Here is an 18,900-nt window from a genome sequence, read left to right on the forward strand (position 1 = left end):
AGAAAAGCTGACCAAGCCATCTATCAGATTCATCAAAAATATGTACTTATTCCTCGGTTGGCTTAAGTTTGTCTGATGCAGTATGATCCATATGGAAAAAATTGGTTGTGCAAGTTCAGTGGTCCCAACAGGAGTTGATGGAGATGTAAGTAGAGGTTCATAGAACAACATGTTTTAGTGGTGCTTTCAATAGGATGTGGTAGTTGAAGGGTGGGTACAACATTAATTTCGTAGGATATATTTAGGTATGTACGATAACTACAAAATTCAACTTTTATTACTTTAAAGTAATAGTTAAACATACAATGTAAGTGATAAAAATATTTTTTTAATGATAAAATTAATAAACACAAAGTTTCCAACATTTTTCCAGTAGGTTCCCAAACTTAAGGAATCGATATATTTATCATAAGTATCGACACATTATAAAGTAATAGGTAAATTACAATGTAACCGGTAAAATATCGATTTTATGAGAAAAGGTCAACATAATGTATCGATATTTTTATAAATTGTATCGATACTTTATGTCCAGAATGACTGCCAAACGAGATGCACATAAAGTGTTGATAAATTTATTGTAAGTATCGTCCTCAAAACATCAAACCGATTATTATAAAGTAATAGGAAAAATATATCGGTTTTAATGAGAGAATAGGTAAAATATGTATCGATAATTTTAAAATTTTATCGATCCCAAAAATATCGAAACCGATAATTATAAAGTAATAGGTAAATTTACAATGTACTGGTAAAATACCAGTTTTATGACAGAATAGGGAACATATTATGTCGATACTTTTTAAATTGTGTTGATACTTTTGGTCCAGAATAAATGCCCAACAAGGTGCATGCATAAAGTGTCGATACATTTAAAATTGTATCGATCCCGAAAACATCGAAACCAATAATTAAAATGTAATAGGTAAATTTACAATGTAACCGGTAGAAAAATACCGGTTTAATTAGAAAATAGGTCAACATAATGTATCGACACTTTTTAAATTGTGTCGATACTTTTGGTCCATAATGAATGTCGAACGAGGTGCACGCATAAAGTGTCGATACATTTAAAATTGTATCGATCCCTAAAATATCAAAATCGATATTATAATGTAATAGGTAAAATTTGCAATATACTGGTAGAAATATACCAGTTTAATTAGAAAAAATAGGTCCACATAGTATATCGACACTTTTAAATTTGTTCGACAACTTTTGGTCAAGAATGAATGCCCAACGAGGTGCACGGATAAAGTGTCGATACATTTAAAATTGTATCGATCCCAAAAATATCGAAATCGATAATTATAATGTAATAGGTAATTTTACAATGTATGGTAAAAATATACCGGTTTTATTAGAGAATAGGTAAACATATTGTATCAATACTTTTTAAATTGTATCGATACTTTTTGAATACGCGTGTTTTTTTCCTTCATTATTTAATGTTAAAAGATTCGATATAAACCCTAAATCGAAAAACCCTAAACCGAAAGGCAGAAGAGAACTATTCCATTCCGACGAATACCAGCATTCATAACAGTTACGATAAGAACTTTAGTTAAATTTATCGATATTTTGCCATAAATTAGGGTTTGATTGATTTCCATATTAGACTCTTTTTTTCCTTAATGTGTTTGTGTTCCAATGTAACAACATCCACACCCAAATGGCTCCAAAACGTCATAGGTGTGGGAACCTTAAATCTTCTTCTCAACCAACCTCTTCTCAACGACAACCTTCTCCTCAACCAAGCGCTTCTTCTGAACAAATCAGGTTGTTCAAAACTCTGAACTTTAGAACTGATGATGAGAAAGAAACATGGCAGATGAGTTTCGAAGTAAGGAAGATTCGTCCAGAATGTGTCATTGACATGGGTTCTTGTTCGATGAGAAATATGATTTTAGTTTTAAATCCACATTTATTCTTGGGGTTATTTCCAGCGTGAGCCTAATAAGACTAATATAAAAGGATTAATACTCATCATGGGGAAGGATATATATATATATATATTTGGATACTATTGCTTCTGGTATAGGTGTCAAGAATAAAGGAGATTAGGATAAAAATAATTTAGATACTTTAATCCAACGTGTTGATAGAAATAACCCAATTCACCTAGATGTAGAGTCGAGAGTGTTTCACAAAATGCTCACTTGGTTTATTCGGCCTTCTGAGGGAAAATTTTCAGTGATTCGAGATAGCGATTATTGGTGGTTAGCAAAGTATAGATCCAAAATGGCTCTAAACATTGCTAAACTGATATTAAGATAATTGTATATATGGTCACAAAGGGAACATCAATTTCAACTTCACTACCATATGGATGTGTCATCACCCATCTGTTGAAGAGCATGAAGTTGATTTTTGTTGGTGGTTAGCAAAGTATAGATCCAAATGGCTCTAAACATTGCTAAACTGATATTAAGATAATTGTATATATGGTCACAAAGGGAACATCAATTTCAACTTCACTACCATATGGATGTGTCATCACCCATCTGTTGAAGAAGCATGAAGTTGATTTTTTGCAAGACTCCCCTGTTCGATTAACCCGCAAGATTGACATGTTATTAATGACTAGAATGGGATACAATTTTGTTGAAAATTCCAGTTAAAAGCGTGTCAAGGATGTCGTTGGATTAGAACAAGAGAAGGAGCAAATGGACCCCATTGGCCATGAAGATAACCAACCAATGAGAGACATAATGATGGAAGATGCTCCAAGTGGAGAGGATGTCACAATTAAGACAGTGATGAAATACATGGTTAATTTTCAGGAGCATATTGATTCCATTGTGAGCGAAATGCGAGCCGATATTGCATCATTGCGTGATGAAGTCTCAATCTGCATGACGAAATATTGTAAAATGTATTTGATTTTGTTTTAACAGATGTGGATAACAAGCGCTCAATGAAGATGAAGATGAAGATCCAAACAAGTATATCGTGTCTGCAACACCGCCGATAAGAAAACTTGTAATTTTTGATGTTAATGGTGTCCTTGCCTACTTCTCAAAAAATACAAAAGGTTTTAATTCTGTTCATTTGTATCCAATATTTTAACATATAAGTGTACAACTTTAATCTCATTTTCTTGTTTGTAGATGTTATCCTGAGAACAGGAGTATATGAATTTATGCATTTTTGTTTACAAAATTTTGTTGTTATCATTTGGTCTTCCAAAATGAGGTTAGAACTGTTAAGAAGTTGAATTACTATAGACAAAATCGTTAATATACAATTAAATGTTAACATTCAAACTTGATTATAATCTCATGCATAACATCGATCGTGTACTTCAGAAACTACCTTTGTTGTCTGACCAGTTTCTATTCATTTGGGTAAGATGAATGTCATTACACTTTGCTGACTTTTATTTGTTTATGATTCCTACATATTTATGTTCAACTGTTTGTAAACAGGATCAAGGAAAGTGAAAAAAAGAAGATGGTTTTACCTATTGTAAAGATCTCCATGATGTTTGGAACGCGTATCTTGATTTTAACGCCCTAAATACACTGTTGGTCGATGATTCAACGTGAAAAATGATTTATAATCCGGTAAGTTACATTTATGCCACATGTTTGTCCAATTAAACAAGTGTTCATACATTGGTTTATTAACAATTTATGTTTTTATATAGCAATACAATTACATATGTCCACATCCCTTTGACGCTTTCTACTCGGAGGACAATGCTTTAGGTATGACACAAATTTATTTGTGCTTAAGCTAATTAGTTTGATAATTGAAATATTTATATATGTCCTCAGAAAAAGGCTGTAATATATGAGAGTATTTGGAAAATTTGTGGAAGACGCCTAATGTTCCGTACTTCGTTTGAAATAACCATTTTTCATCGGATTAATTTCGTAGTATATGAATTATTTGAACATTGTTATGTATAAATTTGTTGTGTATGTATGTTTGGTTTGATTATATTGTGTGTATATTTTCATTCGATTCACATAGTATACATAATGCACTATTTTCAATTTAAAAATACCAAAACATATAACACAATAACTGTGTATTTTAATATTCCACAATATAACATGTGGCTTACACAATAAATATTCCATTCGGATGGGATGTGCATAACAATCTATCTATCTCATCTCCTCTTCTCTTCCATGTGAGTACTTTATTCCCATGTGACAAGTGTAACAACCCCATCAACTCACAACTCAGCTTTGAACTGAAATTAGTATTGTCTTTTACCGACTTGATGGTTCATAATGCATGTTACTTGAACAATATAAATAAATTATGAATTTTTTATGTTCAATTTAACGTTGCATTTCATGTTCATTTCATATTTAATTGGAGTTTGAATTTAAATTTCAATTTGAGTTTGAATTTTGATATAAATTTCAGCTATACTATAAATATGAGCCCGAGCCTTTGTTCCATCCAAACAACAACTTCTCAATGGATGCATCGGGAGGTAACATCAATTCTATTTCTAAGGTAAGAACAACCTTTTTCAAAACTTATTAACTTAGACAATTTGCGCTTTCATTGATTATTCCTAATTTCCATTTTTTTCCCAACTTGGAATGCGAGGGAAATCCCGATCATCATAATCTTGAGTAACAAGCAGGAATATTGGATATATGAAGAATACCTTCCAGATACTATCCATTTCAGTCAGCTCATTGAGATAGGTTAACCCTAAACTGAAACCGTCAGAGCGAAACATACTTGATGTATAAGCAGCTGCAAATTTAAAATCTCAATGGTGATGTATTTTGTTCTTAAACAGTTAAAGCATCAGAAACGGTTCGAACGTATGATCTGGGTGTAAATGCAACAAAGGGTAACTAAAATCGCGATAATTGAGGGCTATAACTTGTAATAATAATAAAATAATTGAAGGGTACACGTGTATAAAGTATCGATAATTGGCTAAATTAACAATGTAAACGATAAAATTCTAACGGTGCAATGATAATAAGCGTACATGACAAGCGTCTCAACTTGTCATTTACGACTATTTTCATTATACCGGAGAACTTTTATCTGTTTACATTGTTAATTGTACCGGTACTTATGATTTACGTGTGTATCTTCCATTATTTAACATTACTATTAAAAGATCTAGCGTTTAATTCTTTAAATGCTTCTGATGCTTTAAATGTTTGAGAACCAAATGGATCACCTTTGAGATTTTAAATATGCAGCTGCTTCTACATCAACTATGTTTCTCTCAGACGGTTTCGGTTTACGGTTCTCCTATCTTCATGAGCTGGATGAAATGGATAATATTCGAAAGGCATTCTTCGCATATCCAATCTTTCTTCTTGTTACTCAAATTTATAATGGTCGGGATTTCTCTCGCGTTTCATTTAGGTTGATTGCTCCGAATATATAACGACATTTGATCTCCGAATCGTTGTTGGTTGATTGGTCGGGCTTTTATATCCTATTTGCTTCTCCGTATACCGACATTTGAGGATTGTTGAAATACCAATACTAGTTATTAATGTATTTTATATCTACGTGCTAATGTATCGAAACACATTATTAAAGTAATAGGTAAATTTATAATGTAAGTGGTATATATTTTTTAATGACAAAATTAGTAAACACAAAGTTTGCTCAATATCTGCCAAACGAGATGCACGCATAAAGTATCGATACATTTATTGTAAGTATCGATCCTCAAAATATCGAAACTAATTATTATAAAGTAATAGGTAAAATATATCGATTTAATCAGAGAATAGGTAAACATAATGTATCGATAATTTTTAAAATTGTATAGATCCCAAAAACATCGAAACCGATAATTATAATGTAATAGTAAATTTACAATGTAACCGATAGAAATATACCGATTTAATTAGAAAAATAGGTCAACATATCGATACATTTAAATTGTGTCGATACTTTTTGTCCAGAATGAATGTCAAACGAGGTGCACACATAAAGTGTCGACATTTATTAAAAGTATAGATCCCAAAAACATCGAAACCGATAATTATAATGTAATAGGTAAATTTACAATGTAACCGGTATAAATATACCGATTAATTAGAAAATAGGTCAACATAATGTATCGATACATTTTTAAATTGTGTCGATACTTTTTGCCTATAATGAATGCCAAAGGTGCACGCATAAAGTGTCGATACATTTATTAAAAGTATCGACCCCAAAAAATTGAAACCTATAATTAATGTAATAGGTAAATTTACAATGTAACCGATAGAATATACCGGTTAATTAGAAAATAAGTCAACATAATGTATCATACTTTTTAAATTGTGTCGATAAAAAGTGCACAAATAAAGTGTCGATACATTTATTAAAAGTATCGACCCCAAAAACATCGTAACCAATAATTATAATGTAATAGGAAATTTACAATGTAACCGGTAGAAATATACCAGTTTAATTAGAAAATAGGTCAACATAATGTATCGACACTTTTTAAATTTGTATCGATATTTTTTAAATTAGGCGTATTTTTTTCCTTCATTATTTATATGTTAAAAGCGTCGATATAAACCCCAAATTAAAAAACCCTAAAGGTAGAAGAGAACTCTTCCACTCCGATGAATACCAACGTTCATAATAGTTACTATCAGATCTTCATGTAAATTTATCAATATTTTGCCATAAATTAAGGTTTGATTGATTTCCAGATTGGACTCTTTTTTTCCTTAATGTGATCGAAAGGTATGTTGTCGAAACCCTAATTTTTTAGAATTTTAATCTTAAAAATAGGTGTTAGGTTTTAAAGTTTGTTGTTTTCGAATGAACCTATTATAGGTTGAAAGTTCAATCTTTGTTTGCGAAGATGATGACCTTAAATGGAGCCCCAACGTATCAACATTAAGAAAAGCAGAGACCAGTAAGTATCAATGTATTTGTGTAATTGTTCTTAAAATGGTAATTGGGATTAAGTATTTAAGAACTTTTAATTGATTACAAATTTCAAATTTCTAGTCTGACTAAATGACAAAGGATAAAGAAAGCTCATAATCATGTTGACTGCATAGCCAATAAAACCCCCTTGCAGGGTCCAAATGGTAAGCTAGGAATTGTAATGCAAGCTTTCTTGAGGGTTTAGGGACTGATTCCTTCCAAATAGGAGTGCATGATTGAACATTAAGTATAATAGTTGTATTCAGTTCTTGAAGAATTGTTCTTCATTGTATAAGGATAGTTGTAATGATATCCGTTCACGTTTCGGGACCAATTAATTAGATGCATGCAGTACCCTAATCCTCGAGGCAGAGCACAAGAAATCTGACACTTAAAGATTTACCAAGAGCGGTAGCTTTTGCTCTGCATGAAGACCAAACCTATAATCAACTTTGCATTTATGCCTATACTACTGAAAGAACCTGCTGAATGATAGGATTTGAACACAACTGCAAGCATTTTATGGGAAATCTCGAGATCTATTGCATAATTTTTAGTAGAGTAGTTGGGTTTAGGGTTTAAAATTCTCACAGTTGTGTGCAAATCCTATAATTCAGCAGTTCTCTTTAGCATGATCGCATAATTGCAAAGTTGATTCTAGGTTCGGTCTTCATGAAGAGCAAAAGCTCACTCTTGGTAAATCTTTAAGTGCCATATTTCTTGTGCTCTGCCTCGAGGATATAGGGTACTGCATGCATCTAACTAATGGTCCCGAAACATGAACGTATACCATTACAACTATCTTTATATACAATAAAGAACAATTCTTCAAGAACTGAATACAACTTATATGTAAATGTTCAATCATGCACTCCTTACGTTGGAGGGATTCAGCCCTAAACCCTCAAAGGAAGCTTATATTACCAATTCCTAGCTTACCATTTGGGCCCCCAGGTTTTATTGGCTATGCAATCAACATGATTAACCTAAATAATCCCAGTTATAGAACTGATTCCGGCCATGATTGCGGGAGACTCTATTCTACAGATTGTTGGCAAGGTTAAAGTATCGGAGTATCCAAGTACTGGTTAAAAGTAAGCAATTACTGCATTGACACCCAATTGACGATTTCCTTTGCTTTACATCTTTCAAGTGCATTGTATATCTCTATGTAAATCCAACATTCTGATAACCCTTTATGAGCTTGTAAAAGTAATAGTTAAATTTACAAGGTACACAATAAAATTATACCGGTATAATGATAATATCATAAACTTTTATATATGTATCAATACTTTGTTATATCGGTCTCGATACTTTAATTCCACCTGAAGGCTATTACTTTTAAGTAATTATACACGGAGGCTCAAACACATGCAAAATATATCGATATATATATATATATATATATATATTCCATACTTATAATTCCGAAACCTATTACTTTTAAGTAATAGGTTAATTGACAATGAAAACGGTTAAATTCATTCGATTCATGAAATATAAGTAAACAATGTACAAGGTTCTAAGGCTCCATCAACTTTAACCACACACATTATAATATATATATTCCATACTTATAATTTCGAAATCTATTACTTTTAAAGTAATAGATTAATTTCCATGAAAATGGTTAAAGTCAATAGGTATGATTAATAGCGTAAATAATTACCATGTTGATAAAGCTTGATAACAAATCAAGTGATTAACCGGTTATGTTATCGTGGGATTCCTAATGGCTCCATCAGTTTTAAATTTTGTTAACATTTATTCCTAAGGTAAGTTTATCATAACTGATAACAAATTAAGTAATTACCTATTTTGTTATCTTCAGATTTCTAAGGCCCCATCAGCTTTAATAATGCACACCTATTACGTTACAAAAGCGCTACATAATATGTTATTATGCTTGATAATGTTTTCCAGTAATTAACTGCTTATGTTATCATTGGTAACATTTTAGGTGTTTACCTATATTGTAATAAAAAATTAAGTAATTAACCTATTTATTATATAAGCGCTACTATTACGTTATATAAGCGCTACCTATTACGTATATAAGCTATCTAATATGTTGTTATGCTTGATAATGTTTCCAGTAATAACCGGTTATGTTATCCTTGGTAACATTTTATAATTAACCGGTTATGTTATCGTCTATATTTTTTGACACATTTTACACAGGACGATAACATAACTGGTTATTATCTTTTTTATTACCAAGTCAATTAATATTTTCGGTTAAATGATATAACATAACCGGTCTCGATTTTAACCGGTCACTTGTTTAACCAGTCACGCCGTTTTCTAGCCCTTTTTTAGTCGCCGTACAACAGAACTTCCCGAATAAAATCTCCTCAAGAAGTATCTAGACCTGGAAAATTTGACCCATATCCAATTATCCAAACCAACTCGATATAAACTCAAACAAAATGACCTAAAATTGATCTGAAACCCTAAATAACATGCATCGAACTAAAACCGACTCGGATTTTAGTTAGACCGAAAGCAACCCGAACCAAAATCAATCTGAACCGAAAGTAACCTAAATGTAATTTATCCATATCCGATCCAAACCGAACTTGGGCTCAATTTTAACCCGATAATTGAGTCCAAATGAATAAATAATTTGTTTAATTTTTTTATTATCTACTTTTAGCATTGATAAACAGTAAAATGACATGTTTTATTCTCATTTTATATTATACTACTAGTTAACCACCACTTTTGGTAATAACTTAATAGTTTAATATATTCTTTTCTCAATTAAAAGATTATCTTTATAACTGATGCAATAATTTCAAACTCAAAATTTAGACTGTGACAATATGTATTCACATAAAAGTATTGATTTATAAGTAATAAATAATAACACTGAAAGTTATAACGACAAAGAGCGACATCGGTTGACCTGAAAATCTAAAGATTGACCAAAAAATCTAAAAGTTCACCCGAATTGACTCTAAAATCTAACGGTTGACCCGAACCGAAACTAATCGATCCGATATTGTTTCAACCGATCCGATAGTAACCTAACCCGAAAACCAACCCATCCAAATTTGAGCCGACCCGAACTAAGTTTTCATTGACCCGAACCACATCCGATCTAACTCGAACCAAACCTAAACCGAATACAAACTAGAATCTAAATGACCCGACCTGACATAACCTGACCCGAACCTGATCCGAATGACCCGACTGTCCCTCTAGAAGTAACTGACATCCCAAAAAATCTCGGAAAAAGAAATCAAAGAGATCATGTGGCGGATCAGAGGGAACTCTGTCGCCAGCCATATAAAATCTTGAGCAGATCAAAGCTTAAAAGGACTGGTTGTAATTTGTAGTGGTTTTAAACATCGACTACGTTACATGCAATCATCAACTTTGAAAAAGAAAAAAAACACAACAAAAATCCTGATAAAAATAAATTCACATTGGACCAAAATGGGAAGTTTTCTTCTATGTCTAATATTCTCTCCAACTTTAGCTTGAATAGTTTTAACAAGCCAAGAGACACTTAGAAATTGGAATGCATCAGTGAATTCTTGAAATGTACTAAGAAAAGTTCGAACTTCGAATCATAAGAGCTTACCGAAGAAAAGCCGATGGCATTCTCAATCTAATACCAATCCGAAAAAGTAAAAGAAGAAACAATAGAATCCAATGATTTCAAAACACCACAGTCAATGTGGTGTTCTTGTGAATCCCATAATGTTCCAAAGAGAAGTCATCATGCAATGCCATTTCTCGAAATAGTACTTCCTTCACCGGAAAATTGTTTCCTTAACAGCATGAACGGTGGTAGAGTGAGATATATGGCAACCGGTGTCTCTCACTTTCATATGCTTGACGGTCATCAGCAGCGGGGCCAAAGCATATAAAGTGAAGTCTTTCTGGATGCCGTAACTAGCCAGACTACGTCCTCCTATGAGCCGTTTTCCAGAAAATAAAATGTTAAAATGTGGATCGACCGGAAGCTTCAACTTCTTATAAATATTGTCCTCCACATCATCAACAGTTGTACTCGACCGTACGTCAAGAGTTCTTCTCCCACTCAAGGATTTAACAAATATTTGAAATAACGGGAGCAATATCTCTAGCATAGATACCTCCTTGATGTCATAACAAGCCAATATCTTTGAGTCCTCAAGCTGCTGTCCTAAATAGGACAAACTGCCTGCAGAGGCACCCAAGATACTCTCAGCAATTGCTTTGACATCGGCTACGGAAAACGTAACTTTAACCTTGAGTTTCGCAACTTCTCCGGTTAGTGCTTTGACATAAATCGATACCACGTCCTTTTGGCAGAAAACAACATGAATGATTGACTCATCCTTTACATGAGAGAGGTCAGAGTCCGATCCTCTTCAAGTAGTTTTCCATCATAGACAAGCGAGAATCGATCAAATTCAATCCCCTCTTTCGCCACGATCAACGACTTGATACTTCGGACGGTATCATGAGCCCTTGCTTCCACCACAAGGGTCCTTTTCTGTGATGGTATTTTGACAAGTAACTTTACTCCATCAAAATTCCGGAGAACTAAATGGAGAGTGGAATTCCTTTGAATACCATATCAACTAGCCTCTCATCATCCTTGAGCAGATTACCAGAAAAGAAAACACCCTGAATATTACTGGAAACCATTCCCTTTTCGTGTAATAATACCTTCAAATTCTTCACGGTTTCATTAGATTTAACTTTCAAGGCCTCTGTCTTCATGAGTTTCAAGTATATGGGTATCTGCAAACAAAGATAACTCGAAATAAGCGAACAAATATCTTTGGTATTTACCTTTACCAGCAGGGACATATAGAATTTCATGTTCCACAAGTGCATGTATAAATTATTTTAATATCTTTCTGCAATATAAAACATAGAATGACAAGAATACAATCAATCGAAATTTATAATATAGATCAATCAACCAATGGTATCATCCAAGACACACAAAAGATCAATACTTTAGGGAAAAATTGCTTAAATAACAGGCTATAGTAGTCAGTGGGAAAGTGTCTCATACTGGTAATGCACTGGTCATACGGAGAAACATAATTTTGTACAGCAATCACCGTGTAGTCCAGATGACTTCCCGAAGTCATTGTATTATATCACTCACCAATTGTATGAAAAACATTAATTCAGAAAATAATTTCTATGAGCATTTTTTTCTCATTCCATTATTCAAGCAAAACTGTCAATACTTTAGTATACAGTGTATCCATATCAGAAAATACACAATAAACAACCAGAAAACAAAACAAGATTAAACTTTTAAATTTTCAGAGGAATATTATATAAGGAAACTAACCCAAACTGAACAAAAACATAACCAGAAAGAGGAAAAGTTCAAATTGGGTTTTGCATTAAATTTTTATGTACAAAGAAAAAAAATTGCAAAAAGAACATTGTTCACATAAACCTCTCTTCTTCAGAGGCAACGTGGGGTCTTTTTTTGAGTCCTTGATGGTTCCATGGTGATTCACTGTGTCATAACCATTTTTCTAAAACCATATTCTATTATTTAAAAAAACAATTATGGCTTTATTATTTGAAAAATTGAGGATTTATGAATTGATTTGTATTAAATTGAAAGGAGTCATTATCGATCTTTGGGTTAGGTAGGTCGAATACCTAAAAACGTCTTTTAAAATAATTTTAAGTAAAAATCGTTTTTTAAGATAAAACTTGGTATGCGTTTACCAAAAAGATCGATGTAATGGGTCCAGGAGTCGGTTACGCATGGAAAGTAAACACCCCACAGCGCCCAAATTGGTACTTAGCCGCTTACACATTGTCGTAGTAGTAGAATTTATGAATCAAATATAAAGTTTAAATATGATCCATTTATTAAGTTGCTTCTAATTATTTATTATTAGGGGAAATTCTTTAACTTGAAAAGAAATCTCGAAATTACCAATCCTCTATCAGTAAAGCTAACTCACCTATTTCTTATAAGTAAAATATCTCTCCTTATTTATTAAAAAACACGAAACAAATATAAAACGTACATCGACAAATTGCATAAAATAAATAAATTGATGTTTTGAAACGTGCATTGCATCATTTGAATTAAAACTGATTAATTAGCACTAAATAGATTCGATTCATTTAAGCTTTCATTTTGTTCGAACGTCGTATCAGATTGCAACACTTCAAGTAAGAGATACTTTCCACGCCCGTTCTACAAATGCAATTCTTGAAAATATTCGAATAATATTAATAATTAAGGAAATACAACATGAACAAAATGCAATTGGAATCATGCGAAATAAAATATTTACAGTAAAAAACAACATATTACAAATACTGAAAATAAGATAACAAGCAAAAGGGATTAAATAATAAGACCAAAAAGTTAATGCCTAAAAAATAAATAAAATAAATAATACAACACATAATGTAAACAACACATTACAAACAGTGAAAATGTAAAAAACCCATATATTTAGGACGAAAATACAAATATCCAAAATTTATGCTAAAAATCGAAATAATAAAAAATACATAGTTTGCAATGACCAAAATAACACGAATAAAATAATATGGCCAAATCGGAAGCAATAATCTCGAGTGAGGACCGAACATGTAAATAAACCAAAACAAATAATATTATGACAATACAGTGGATAAAAAAACGTATACAAAATAAAAGGATCGAACATGATAATAACCCATTTCATTTCATGACCGAAATAGACAGATTACAATAGTAAGGGACCTAGGGTGCTATTATCCCTTAAAAGCTAGAAAACACGGGTCTGGGGGCTTAAAACGGCACCGTTTCGTGTTGTGTATAAATGGCCAAAATAAGTTATTACACATGAGCAAGGACATATACTGCAATTAGCCCTCAACAAAACAGACACATGGGTGATATTTCAAAACAATAAGGACCATAATAGCAATTAACGCCAAACCCAAAAATAGTCGAATCCCTTACCAGAATGATGTCATTCTATGCGTGATATATAAGGCCAACACAAGGCCAAAAATCACCCAAACGCCTCATTTGCTTCCTTCCAAACTAAGAGAAAAGAGAGAGAAAGAGAGATTCTCTAAACTTCCCCTCATCGGGGAAGAAAGGGTCACCGCCGTCCCCAAACACCTCAAAAGCTTCCCCTTTCTTCCTCAACCCAAATCTTAGTCCATTATAGCCTAAAATTGACCCTAGGAACTTAGATCTAAATATACCTTGCTAATGTTTTGAAGAATGACGACCGTTGGGCTTCAAGATCTTCGAACCGAGGTATGATTCTCTCCTTCTCTTTTTTTTCTTTTCTATCCTTTTTTGGGTTCGAATAGGCTGGTATTATTTTTTTGTTACTTTTTCCCCTTTTTTATTGTTCTGTTTGAATCTCTCTATTCCCCTCGATTTTTCTCTCTTTTTTGCTTGTGTGTTCATTCCCTCTTTTTAATATGCTTCCCCCTGCTTTTATCTTATGGTATGTGACTTCTCCTTGGGATTTAATTTGGATTTCAATTTATTTTTTATTGGGATTTTTTATTGATTCGGTCATTATAGATGAAAATGACAACGTCAGAGGTAGTCAGTGCTGACAGCAATAACAGACGGTGACGACAGAAGTTACCTAGGGTTATGATGAAACCCTAGGTGAATCGAGTCGGGTCCTGGGTCGATTTAGGTCAGCTTGTAACTTGTTGGATCTGGGTAGGTTTGGGTCTTGGGCCAAAACCGGGATTTGGGTTAACTGTAACTGGGCTGCTGATTTGTGTTGTTGTTTGGGTCTCAGTATTGGGCCTACAAAAAACAATGTAAGACATGTAAATAACAACAACAACAACAACAACAACAAAAACAACAACAATAACAACAACAACAACAACAACAATAATAACAACAACAACAACAATAATAATAATACAGCTGCCACTCTTTGCACATTCTTGTGTTAACAAGAATAGGGCAAAAACGACGAGTTTTTGTCCGGTTCTCTTTTTGGTTTTGGAATTAGATATGTTTGGTGTTGGAGACGAAACTGCTCATACGTGATGAAGAGTTCTGGTCGTCTAAGGGTGACACAACTCCTACATGATGAGGATATTTGGTCGGTGGATGACACAGTTCTTACGTGATGAGGACTATTGATCATCTTTAGGGATGATGATAACACGGTTCCTACGCGATGAGGATGACTTGTTATCTAGGGGTGACATGGCTCCTATGTGATAAGGAGGACTGGTCGGTGGATGACACGGTTCTTACGTGATGAGGACGTCAATCAATCTTTAGGGATGATAACACGATTCCTACGTGATGAGGGCATTTGGTTATCTAAGGGTACGTGATGAGGAGGTCTGGTCGGTGGATGACATAGTTTCTACATGATGAGGATGACAATCCATCTTTAGGGATTTGTTTCAAGAGAAACTGTCTCAAGAGAGACAAAACTTTGTTTCAAGGGAAACAGACTAAAAAATTTGTGTTACAAGGGAAACTGTCTAAGAGAGACAAAATTTGTTTCAAGAGAAACAATCTCAATGTTCATATTTCAAGGGAAACTGTCTCAAGAGAGATAAAACTTATTTCAAGAGAAACAATCTAAATGTTTGTATTTCAAGGGAAACAACTTCTGGATGTTGAATCTGTTTCTTTATGTTAGAGACATCTGGTCATTTCGAACATTGATTTGCTGAAGGATCAAAATGATGCATTGATGACTGACTATCTTGGATGTTGATGGATGAAGTTTATTTTATGTGTTGGATTTGATGAATTATTGATTTGTCCTTAAGAAAGGAGAAAAATGTCTTAAATGCACATGATGATGAATTTTTAATGCAAAAATGCAAATTTCATGGATCTTGTATGTATGTGTTGATGCATGTTTTCTCAATCTATAAGGGGAATGGTTGCGTGATCAATCTTCATTCTATCCATGATTCAGTTTGTCTTCATGTTCATCAGGTACTCTTGCAAACCTCGACCTGAGACAATTTGTTTTCCTTGTCCCATCAAATTTTACCCCAATATTCGGCTTCCCTTGCCCCTATTCGATCATGACCTTCGGAAAGATATTTGCTGAATTTCAAGATATGCTTCTAGAGATAATATCTTGTTTGAAAATGTTTTTATTCCTTTCTTTATTTTCAAAATTTTGAAAAATATCAAATGCATTTTAAAATATTGTCTCCTAAATTTCACAATTGAAACAATCATAAAACATGAGTTCATTGGGATATCAAAGAATCAACTACTCTTTTAATATATCATAGTTGCAAATCTTTGACAAATATCAAGATCGAAAGGTTGGTTTAGAGGTTGGCTACCTAAATTCTAAGGTTTGTTTCAATGATTCATCCTTCGTGAAGGTTATGACATGCCCCTCTTTCTTGGTTTGACATTTTGATCGGAGGTGGAAAAAATGACGCAACTAGCATAGTCAATTCTCGGTTTAGAACATTTTGTTTCAGTTCTCTGAAATCTTCCATTTGTCCAAGCTTCGTAGACTCCTCTAGCCAAGGTAGTGCAGAAATATCGGTTTAAAAATGAAATTTCTGAGTGCTCGTGTGAAGTTAACTATAACAGGTGTTCTTCAACTCCCTTAGTCCATATTCACCGAAACTCCTTAGATAGAAAATTTGATTTAATTTGTCATTGTTTGGCTAGCTGAATTCATCTTTATTATATATATTATAATTTCCTTGTTCGACTAGCTGAAGGATTCATGTCATCACAAAGTCTTCGACTTGACAATCACAGTAAAGCAAACACTGAATTGCCAAGTACCCGATCAATGTCATGGTTTGAATTTAATCTATTCATAAAGCTAGGGCTTTCGAGTTTTCCTCTATAACCAATTGCTTTAGCAGAATAGCTCAGCTTTATTGTATATATATATTCTGGTATACAAATTCCATTTCTTAAGCTTGCAAAGGAGAACTTGTTATAGTTCATGTGTTGTTGAAGGTTAGAAAATCTCATCGTTAGCGTTAAATTTCATAGCACTGACCTAACTAGATTCACCTACTCGACCATTCCATACGTGAATATTATGATCATCATTGAACGTCATCAACAGAAGTAGAAACCAATTTGCTTTGCAATTTTATGTGCTAGATGCCCCATTTTGTCCACTCCTAACACATACCTGAATGTCAAGCCCTTGATTGACTCTTCATGAGAAGAAAAACTAGCTAGGTCCCTGCAAGAGAAGGGTATGTATTCTGGTGTATATTTAGAGTAGGATCAAGAGGTCCTTGTTTTGTAGGGTTCAATCTGTCATTTGTCAAAGATTTACACCTCAATTATAAAGAGCTTTTAATTGAGTATATTCAAAGAATTTCAAGATTAAAATTTGCTTATTGCTCATTTCCTCAAAAGGAAGCATTTTATTTAAATTTTTCTAACGTCAAGTGACTTGTAAACATTTAAACGGTAGGAAGAAAAAGAAGTTCAAACAGATGCATGCTTTTGATGGGAATGCACACAATTCTTGTTGGATGCCACAACCTACTCTTCAGAATGTCCCATTACACATTGAATGTCAATGCCCCTGAATCATCAGATCTTGAACCTTGCGCTTCAATGCCACAATTCTCAGTGGTGTGCCCTGAGCTCCCAACATGATAGTTGCATATGGTGTTTCTTCTCAACTAGAGTTAGGAGCAATTCCTCATATGTCATTGGCATTTGATTGATGCGAATCTTTTCACGGAACACATTATGAGGTTTAGTCCCCAGATTAGCTAGGTAAAATCCCACTATGTTAATATCAGTTCTTTCTTTAATGTCAGTACTGCTAGTGTTTCTTATCTGACCATTCTTGATAGCTCTTTCGATCATTTCTCCACATATGATGATGTTAGAGAAACTCTTAGTGGCAGCTCCAACCATGTAGTTGATATATGGAAATTTTAATGTGTCGATGAATGGAATGATAAACTCTTTTTCAATCATTGGTGGATGCACTTGAGATGTAACATCCCTCCATTGCTGTGCATATTGTCGGAAGCTCTCATCACTCCTCATCTCCATATTTTGCAGCATTGTTTGATCAGGGGCCATATTAGTCATGTGTTTGTATTGGTCCAGAAAGGCACAAGCAAAATCCTTCCAAGAGTGGATTTGAGTACGACTCAATTAATGATACCACTTAGAAGCGGGTCCAGTCAAACTGTCTTGGAAGCAGTGGATCAACATCTGATCATTTTTGGTGTATCCATTCATCCTTCGAATAAACATCATGAGATGGACATTAGGGTAACTGGTTCTATTATACTTTTCAAAGTCGGGCATCCTGAATTTGGGCGAGAGCACCAAGTCAGGAACTAATACTAGTTCTCTTGCATCCATTTCATTATGAGAGCGTTTTCCTCTCATTTCCTGGAATGTCTCTCTGCACCACTTTTTCAAATTCTCTGAGATCTCATTCTTGGCTCTTTTCTTCTTATCCTGATCTGACATGTTGTGATCAGTAGAGATCTTTAGGATCTAACACAGTTGTATGAGCTTTAGTAGTGGAGAAACCTACTTGGTGCTTAGAAGCTTGTAGGAGAAATGAGTATTATGGATTTACATATGCCATCACACATTCGGAGGCTTCTCTGGTCGAGGAAGTATTCTCTTTGCCTCTTTCTTGGTTGAGTCCAGTCATTTTTGCTACAATTTGATCCACTAGGTCATTTTGGTTTTGCAAGATACGATCCACGGTGGCTTTTGCTCCTGATCCATTTTAGCTTCCCACTCTATTTACATCCTTTACAAACTCTCTTCCAGTTCTTTCTTCAGTTTCTCAAATTTTGCTTCTATTCTCAGTACTGTGTGAACAAAGTGCACAGTTAGAAACACTTCCTCAAAGTCCCCCACAAGATATGATTAATGCATGTAAAAAAATGCTTAAACGAATGTCATGCAAAATGCAATGATATAAACAGATGCAAAAATATTGATCCAAATGGTGAATATCATAGAATAATTTTCACCAGAGATAAAGGCCTTCACATTACAAGATAGTCCATTTTACATATATGTTTTCCCGTATATGTTGAGTCTGAAAT

The 18,900-nt window shown here is 33.6% G+C and overlaps 1 protein-coding gene across 1 annotated transcript; it reads right to left on the reverse strand.

Annotated features, from left to right (window-relative positions):
• Nucleotides 1-10,643: 10,643 nt before the first annotated feature.
• LOC120148789 (polyubiquitin 11-like) lies at nucleotides 10,644-17,908 on the reverse strand. The gene is made up of 4 exons (XM_039161805.1): nucleotides 17,813-17,908; nucleotides 11,452-11,622; nucleotides 11,270-11,371; nucleotides 10,644-11,177 (listed from the first exon to the last, which is right to left on the reverse strand). The coding sequence occupies exons 1-4, from the start codon at nucleotides 17,906-17,908 to the stop codon at nucleotides 10,644-10,646; spliced, it is 903 nt and encodes a 300-aa protein (XP_039017736.1).
• Between the last annotated feature and the right edge of the window lie 992 nt (nucleotides 17,909-18,900).

Source organism: Hibiscus syriacus, unplaced genomic scaffold, assembly GCF_006381635.1.
Source record: "Hibiscus syriacus cultivar Baekdansim isolate YM2019G1 unplaced genomic scaffold, ASM638163v2 tig00110987_pilon, whole genome shotgun sequence".
Taxonomy (NCBI): Eukaryota; Viridiplantae; Streptophyta; class Magnoliopsida; order Malvales; family Malvaceae; genus Hibiscus; species Hibiscus syriacus.